At 32.8% G+C, this 9,215-nt stretch overlaps 1 protein-coding gene across 3 annotated transcripts in view; it reads left to right on the forward strand.

Annotated features, from left to right (window-relative positions):
* METTL15 (methyltransferase 15, mitochondrial 12S rRNA N4-cytidine) overlaps positions 1 to 5,395 on the forward strand; it is a 134,882-nt gene extending 129,487 nt beyond the window's left edge. For 2 of the 3 annotated variants that reach the window (XM_016206163.2, XM_016206164.2), the window contains exon 6: positions 3,610 to 5,395. In XM_016206163.2, coding sequence (XP_016061649.1) covers positions 3,610 to 4,055 — 446 coding nt within the window. In that variant the 3' untranslated portion in view covers positions 4,056 to 5,395. The remainder of the gene's footprint in view (positions 1 to 3,609) is intronic. The other variant, XM_016206166.2, reaches the window with a different exon arrangement.
* The last annotated feature ends 3,820 nt before the right edge of the window (positions 5,396 to 9,215 follow it).

Here is a 9,215-nt window from a genome sequence, read left to right on the forward strand (position 1 = left end):
TTTGCTATAAGAAGCGTATTAAAGAGACTCAAGTACCAGGATTGCAGTCGTGCTTTTAGATCTTCATTCATAGGAAAGCTGGACTGGAAAGATTTCTCTATGGGATAGTAGTCTCTAGGAATGGGCCCCTGAATCAAATAGAAAATCCTGTACAAATTCATTGAACATTATGTGTTAGTGTCATACTTGTATGCCAATGGGGGTAAGTCTAAGAAAAATTATATTTATTGACATTTAAAAATAAACATTTCTGTGTTTATCTTGAAAACTAGATGCAGTGTAACTGTTTTTGATCTGCATGTCTTAAAATATTATATAAATAGTATCATACATCTTTACTTTGTAATTTTCTTCCTTTACGTATTCTAGATACAAATCCATTATCAGATATGTGACTGCAAATTTCTTTGGGTTGTCTTTTTACTTTCTTGATGGTGTCCTTTGAAGGACAAATGTTTTTAATTTTGATGAAGTCTAATTGATCTATTTTTTCTTTGTTGCTTGTGATTTTGGTGTTTTTTATTAAGAACTTTTACCAAATTCTAAGTCATGAAAATTTATCTCTGTGCTTTCTTATAAGATTTTTGTAGTTATTACTCTCACATTTAGGTCTTTGTTTTGTTAATTTCTGAGTATGATTTAAGGGTCCAACTCCATCCTTTTTATGAACCATCTGGTTGTCCCAGTACCATTTGTTCAGAAGACTATTCTTTTTCCATTGATTTCTATGTCTATTGCTGTGCCAGTATCAAGCTATATCAATTACTATTAATTTGTAGTAAGCTTTGAAATCTGTGTGAGTCCTCCTAAAATATATATTTATATATATTTCAGGGTAATTTTGGCTCTTCTGTCTTATAATTCCATATGCATTTTAGAATTAGCTTGTCAATTTGTACCAAAAAGTCAGCTGTGATCTGATAGAGATTGCATTGAAACTTAGATATATTTGGGCATATTTCTATCTTAAACATTTTCTTTCAAAAATTTTTATAGGTTTCATAGCATAAGCTTTGTACTTTTGCTAACTTTAACTGAATTCTTATTGAAGCTATTTTTGAATGGAATTGTTTTCTTAATTTTATTTTTGGATTGCTTATTGTTAGTGTATAGAAACACAAGTGGTTTTTGTATGTTGAATAGAAATGGTGAAAGTGAACATCCTTGTGTTATTCATGATCTCTGAGAAAAAGCTTTCTGCCATTCATCATAGAGTGTGATGTGGCCCTTACTATGGTAGAGTGCTTTTCTTCTCTTCCTAGGTTTTTGGGTGCTTTTATCATGAAGGGATGTTGAATTTTTTCAAGTGTGTTTATTGAATCAGTTGTATGCTTATGTGGTTATTTTCCCTTCATTCTGTTAGTGTGATGTATTACATAAATCAGTTTTTATGTGTTGAACCATCCTTGCATCTCAAGAATAATTCCCACTTGGTCATGGTCTATAATTCTTTTAATATGCTGCTAAATTCGGTTTGCCAGTATTTTGTTGAGGATTGTTATGTCTATATTCACAGGAAATACTGGTCTGTCATTTTCTTATGATGTCTTTGGTTTTAGTTTCAGGGTCAAATTGGCCTCATGGAATAATCTGGGAAGTGCTTTCTCCTCTTCAATTTTTTGGAAGAGTTTGTGAAGTATTATTATTAATTCTTTGAGTGTTTCACAGAATTCAGCAATGAAACCATCTGGGCCTGGACTTCTCTATAAGTTGACTTTGATTACTGACAAAATTCCTTCACTCATAATAAGTCTATTTATATTATCTATTTCTTCTTGAGTCTGTTTCAGTAGTTTGTATCTTCCTAAGATTTAGCAATTCTAGTGGGTGTGTAGTAGAATTTCACTGTGGTTTAAATTTCCATTTCTATGACTAATAATTATTTTGAATGTCTTTATATATGTTTATTTTCTACTTTATATCTTTTGCAATATGTCTTTTCAAATTTTGCCCTTTTTTCAAATGAGTAATTTGACTTATTAAGTTGTAAGAGTTCCTATATATTTCAGCTAAGAGAGTTTTGTCAGATATATGTTTTATGGTTTTAGTGTTTACTCTCGTGTTTATGATCTATTTAGAATTAATTTTTGTGTTTAGTGTACTACAGTAGGGGTTGAAGTTCATATTCTTAAAGATACTCACTTTTATTGAAAATCTGTTCTCCATTGAATTAACTTGACAGCTTGGTCACAACCCAATTGCCTTTATAAATGTAGGCCTTTTTCTGGGATGACTAAATTTTTGGAACTGTTATTTGGTCCATGAAGATCTATAATGTATTTCCTGCTGTCTTGACCATTTTCTTGATAGGAAATGTTCCTATATGGGTCTAGTAATTATCTTTTAAAAGTTTATTTTGTCTAGTGTTAATACAGTGTCTCCAGGTTTTTCATGTTTACTGTCTACATGGTATATCTTTTCACAGCCTTTTATGTATTTTTACTTTTATTTATGTTTTTATATTTAAAGTACATTTCTGTAGACAATGTATGGTTAGGTCTTACTGTCTTTCAGCCAGACAATCTCTGCATTTTTATTGGACTATTTAGTGCATTTATATGGAATGTAAATATTTTTGTATTTGGAATTATCATCTACCATTTTGCTAATTGTCTTCCCTTTGTCTCATTTTTGTTTTCCTGTTCTTCTCTTTTGCCTTTTTTTGTGTTAAACAATACTTTTGTAGATTATTTTTATTCTCTATTGGCTTATTAGCTTTCTTTGCATTATTTTCATTGACTGCTCCAGGGACCATAATACAAATTTAATTTTAAGTAAAATAGAGGAAGCGCGCAGCAACATTGTTCCATTTACCTACTCTCATCCTTTGTGCTATTGCTACCATATACATTACTTATTTATATCTATATTATAAACCCAAAAGTATTGTTATAATTTTACTTAAAGTGTTCTGTCTTTTAAAGAAATTAAGAGAATATGTATATATTTTACTTTCTGTATATCCAAGTTATCACTTGGTATCATTTTATTTCAGCTTGAAGTATTTCTGTAGCATTTATTGAATGCAGACCAATTAGCAATGAATTCCCTCATTTTTAATTTATTTGAAAATGTCTTTGAAGCTTTAATTTTGAAGAATAATTTTAGAATAGTCTTTTATTAAAAGACAGTTTTTTTCCTCAACAATTTAAATATAGTTCCAGTATCTTGTAGCTTCTGTTGTCCTAATGAGAAACTAGCTGTTAATCATATTTTTGTTCTCCTTTCTGTGATGTATTGTTTTTCTGTGTTGTAGTGAAGATTTTCTCATCTTTTGCTTGTAGAAGGGTTTGATTATAATGTGCTAGGCACAATTTTCTTTATTTATACTATTTGGGAGTGACACTGAACATCTTGTAGTTGCGAGTTCTCCGTTTCTGCTCCTATTTGACTCCAGTTTCTTTTATGAGTTATGAAAGATGTTTCTGACACATTAGTTTTAAGCCTTGTTAAAATGCTGGGAAATAAAATGGGGAAGGACTGATGAAATGCTACAATTTTCAAAGGAAATGTAGTTCTTTAAATATATACACAACCCAGAACATTTACCGTGGAAAATATTAACGTTACCTGTCCTCTTTTCCTATTTTTCACAAAATCTGTTTATAGGTGCATTTCCTCCCTCTGCTATTTATGCACGAAAAGACTTGCTACAACGATCGACCCATATTGCCACCAAGACTTTCCAAGCTTTTCGCATATTTGTAAACAATGAACTGAATGAACTTTACACAGGCCTGAAGACAGCGCAGAAGTTCCTGAGACCTGGCGGTCGTCTTGTTGCTCTCTCCTTCCATTCCCTAGAGGATCGCATTGTCAAACGATTCCTGCTTGGGATAAGCATGACAGAAAGATTTAACCTAAGTGTAAGACAGAAGGTGACACAAGCGTCACAACTGGGTTCAGGTCATGAACACAAGGAAGGGGTGTCAATAGGAAGGGCCCCATTAATGTGGGAATTGATACACAAGAAGGTACTTACCCCGGAAGATCAGGATGTGCAGGATAACCCCAGAGGACGCTCAGCCAAGCTTAGAGCAGCTATCAAATTATGAGAAAGTCAGAATCGTCTGACCCTTCAAGTTTTTCCTCACAGTTTCGCACCTGAATGGCTTAACACCAGAAATTATGGAATATATAGATAGATAGTACATAAGTGTGGAGATTGAGGATATTTAGCATTTTTTCTCACTAAGAAAATGTAGGAAATATTAATATGACACAGAAAGTTCAACTCAAGAAGAAACAGCATCTCAAAACTGGATTAATGGGTTTATTTTAGCACTATACAGGAAAGATTCATCTTATCAGTTATGATGATAGATTCTAAATCGGCAATTCCAAGTGAATAAAATATCAATAGAACTATATGGACAGAAGATTAAGTACTTGAGTTTACCTTAGACTGACTTTATGTACCTCTATAATATGTAACTTTAGTTTTAAAGCTTGTTTACTGCTTTTACTTTATAGGCTTTATTCAAATCTGAACAATTCTTCATTGAAATCAGAGTTAGAAAATATTCTGGGGAACAATGTGCTCAAATTAGAAACAAATGAATGCACCTAGATCAATCCCCTGGACCTTTGTTAAAGAATGTTGTAAGTTTCTCTTTGCATGAAGTTGTATTTATGAATGAGAGAGATTTCCAAAGGTACGTTCCCATCCAAGTATCTGATTAACAAATAAAAGATCACACTCTTATATTGACCAGTGTTTCATCTATTTCATCAATTATTTTTAGACGTGTATAATATGGGAATTATTTTTCTTTAATGTTAATGAAACTGACTGCACTGGGTTAAATAGTGTCCTTCGAAAATTCTTGTCCTTCACAGAACCTCAGAATGTAGTCTTATTTGGAAATTTGGCCATTTGCAGATGTCATTCCTTAGGATGATGTGATGCTGGGTCAGGGCAGGCCCTCAATCCACTATGTCTGGTGTCCTTGTAAGAAGGGGAGAGACAGAGACACAGGGAAGAACACCACATGAGGGTGGACACAGAGATTGGAGTGATGCATCTACAAGCCAAGGGTGGTTTGACTTATTTCACATAGCAGAATGCCCTCTAGGTCCATCCATTTTGTCCCAAATAGCAGATTTTATTTGTTGGTTTTTGGTTTGTTTTGCTGATTAATAGCCCATTGAATATATGATTGCCTCTTTATTCACTTACTGATGGACACGCCTAAGTTGCTTCCATATCTTTGTTATTTTAAATCATGCTGTAGTGACTTAAGGGAGCATACATCTTTCAAATTAATGTTTTTGTTTTCTTCAGATAAACACCCGAAATACTGTTGCTGGACCATATGGCAGCTCTATTTTTATTTTTGTGTGGAATCTCCATACTGTTTTCCGTAGTGGCTGCACCAATTTGTAATCCCACCAACAGTACGTGAGGGTTCCCTTTTCTTCACAGCACTTGTTATTTGTTGGTTTTTTGATGATAGCCTTTCTGATACGAGTGAGGTTATATCTCATTGTGATTTTAATTTGCATTTCCCTGATGATTAGTGGTGTTGAGCCTCTTTTCTCATGTCTCTTGGCCATCTGCGTATCTTCTCTGGAGAAATGTCTTCAAGTCCTCGGCCCATTTTTTAACATGAATAAGTTTTAAATGGCTAACTCTGGAGAATGTTTTTGGGAAATTCAAACAATACATATGGAAAATAAAAACAGATTATAAATATGAATGTGCATTCCTTTTCTAATAAAATATTAAAACTATAAAACAAGCTATTGTTTTACATTTCTGAATCTCTGTATCAACTGCCTTCTACCAGTCATGTTAGTATAGCATCCATGTCATTGTGTAGCACATCAATTCTCGACAGGTTTTAGTTTGTTGCTTATTAAGAAATGAAATTTAATTGCATACAATTTTTAGTTGATATCCTTATTTTGTATATTCATTCTGTTTTAAAAATTGTATGTGTTACTATATAATCTCTTTGAAGTTTCTAGGGTTTTCTTTTTGATACACTAATCACATCTGCATATCTTTTCTATTACATATAACATATAATTTGTGCTTAAATTCATTTATGTTGAACTATTTATGTTACAACCAGTAGTTTGTAAGAGAATATAGTATGCCTAATTAGTTTTTGAAGTTAACTGCTACCTCTTAAAAGTCACTTATTGCAAATATTATTTGAAAATCATATTTTTTAGTATTTGCAGAGTAAAAGTGTATGAAATTCTTTTTTCTATGTTTTTAAAAATAAGCAGAGATAATGATGAATCTATACTGCGGACTTCTAACAAGTAATTTTAATTTCATTTGAAATTACTCGGCCAAAAATTATGATACAGTTCTTAATGTTAAAATTCAAAATATAGAACAAATACAGAATTTGTATCAACACTTTGATTTGGTAAAATATATGTATTTATTCACTCAATAAGCATATATTAAAGCTGACCATTTAGGAGAAATGAAAAATATTATCTCGCCTTTTTTTACTCCTCACTGTCCCTTACTCTGTTCACATTGGTATGTGAATTTCTTATGCCAACTGAAGTAACCTTCCTTTATGTTTCAGATTTACTCTGGACAAAGAAATATTAGGCAATATTAGTTCTCTTGCAAACTACACCCTACCTGGTAGAATCTTTGTAGTGGAGAGGAATAAAACTTGCTTCTGGATAAAATTCTGTAATATTTATTTTAACATATTTTTCTATTGATTTTTTTGTGATTGCTGCGGTATTCTAATACATATTCTTCTGTAAGCAACATTCTATAATAGAAATGCATTAGCATTAAAATGTAAAAGGAATTTGTAAGGTGCTAGATGAATATAAATTTAATGATAGAAGTCCTGCTCAGAGATATATTTTTCTCAGAACCACAATGCCATATGTTCCACGTTGAATGAAGCATGGTTTGTAAAAATCAGCTTCATATTCTAAAGAGGCTAGATTGTATAATAAGTGTAACTATTTTTATATTATTTTTCTCAAATTTCATCTGTTTATACCTACTATTTCCAACTAATGTTTGGTAACACATAACACAATCTCTTAGGAATACTAAGAGAAAGTTTAAATATAAATTACGTTTTTAAATTTTGGTTACAAAAACATTAAAAGTTCAGTTGAACTAATTATGCAAGATGCAATGGTGATAATTCTTTATGCCTCTCATTGAGGTGGGCCTTAAAATTCTTCACTGAATTTTTGGATACCTCATTCTTTTCTCATAATCTATCAAAATTGTGAGACAGCAAAGTAAAAACATAAAATTTAGGGTTCTAATATGCAAAGTAGGAAGTTGTCTTTTTTATAATGTCACATCTCCTTAGGTTATTCTGTATCTTTAAATATTGAAAACGAATTCTGCTGTTAGCATGTACTCTATTAACTGGCACTGCCCAGACCCTGGAGTACAGAACCGAAGTGAAACGGGAGGGCAGGGGCCCTGCTTTGACAGTGAGCAGTGCCGGTGTGCGCTGAGCACCGTCCTCCCGCTGCGGCAGGACCCGAGGGTGCGCGGGGCCCCCATCCTGCCGCAGCAGAGGGGGGTCGTTCCCCTCGCGCAGGTGTTGAACAGGACGGCTGTACAGGAACGCGAGGAACACCGCTGGCTTGGGGCTCAGAAAAAAAGGAGTTTGGATTCCAGGTCTGTGTATAGGCACTGAATATAAGAACTTGGGCATGCTCTTTAATTTCCTGGATTTTTTTTTATTTCACTTTAAAATGGGATAGTATTGGTACTTTCCTCATCTGGTTGCTATATACTCAAATAAATCGGAAAATAACCAGTCATGAAAAGATTAAGCATAACTTTTTAAAGATGAAAAAAAATACACAAAATAAAATAATACGGAATATTTAGACAAATGCTATAAACGTGGTCAAGGAAATTTAAAAAACAAAAAAAAGCACAAAACCTGAAAACTAAAGAATAAAACAAAAATTCTGGAACTGAAAAATGTAGTGCCCAAGCTTAAGAACTCCGTGAACTGATTTAAGAGCAGATTATACACAGCTAAAGATAGTATATTAGAAGACATTTTAGAAGGAAATATTCTGAACAAAGCATGGAGAGACAAAAAGATGGAAAACACCACACAAAAAAAAAAAATATAAGAGACATAGGAGTTACAATAAGTCTAATTCATGTGTAATTAGAATCCCAATTAGAGAAAATTTAAAAAATGGAGAAGTTACATTTGGAGAGAGATGGCTGAAAATTTTCAAAAACTGATGAAAGACATTAAGCTACAGATTCAAGAAGTCCCCAAACTTCCTTGGAACGGCTCTTACAACCTGGAAACCAAAATCAAAGGGCAGTGAGCGTTCTCAAGGCATGTGGATCACATCTTCCTTGGGGAAAGAGGGACTATTTGAGAATGAAACCCAGCAAACAAAGATATGAAAACCAGAAGGAAATCAGTAAGGGAAAAGTTTGGTAAAAGATACTGTGATAAGCATGGGATCCACGTAAATAGAGAGTATACCATGTGGATTACGGCTACAGACAGAATACAAACATGTCTTGAAAATGTAATATTAATAGAACTCACCAAAATGACAAGGCTAAGAGGCCGGGAGGTAGGAAAGTATAAGTGGGCCATTTTCTTTTTAGAGCAGGGGGAGTGCTGCAAACATTTGAAACATATAGTTTCTTTTAAAAATGATTCCATTGTCTTTCTACATTTCATAATAGTTTGTAACATCAAGGAGCTTTTTGTAGTAAAATAAAAAATCTAGGTTCAGCAGTTCTTCACTCTAATTTCTTTTCAGTTAAATCAAGTAAAATAAAATATGATTTTATTTTAAAATAAGATACATTATCTGATGTGCCCTTTTTATTAAAATAAGTGCTTATTTATTCTTCTGTTCTTAGTGATATGTAAAAGATATTCTTTGTTCATGATGTTTAATTCTAGTTGGAGTAATCTGGGGTGTTCAGTCATTCTGTGCTAAACATAACAGAAGTGTTTTTCTGTGTTACGTGAATCTTTATAATGACCATATATTCATTTCCCAAAAACAATCCAGTTATTATTGGTATTATTGTTTTTAAGGAGCACAGGCTTGGAATTGGACAGAACTATGTATAAATCCTGGCTCTGACACTAAGTAGCAATGTAGCTTTAGAGAATTTACTTCATCTCTGAACCTCTGTTCATCTGAGAAGTGAGGATGTTAGTAACTATTTTACAGGGTGGTTGTATATAAATAGGTATATAAAACAATAC

This window comes from Miniopterus natalensis, chromosome 11 (assembly GCF_054644295.1).
Source record: "Miniopterus natalensis isolate mMinNat1 chromosome 11, mMinNat1.hap1, whole genome shotgun sequence".
Classification (NCBI taxonomy): domain Eukaryota; kingdom Metazoa; phylum Chordata; class Mammalia; order Chiroptera; family Miniopteridae; genus Miniopterus; species Miniopterus natalensis.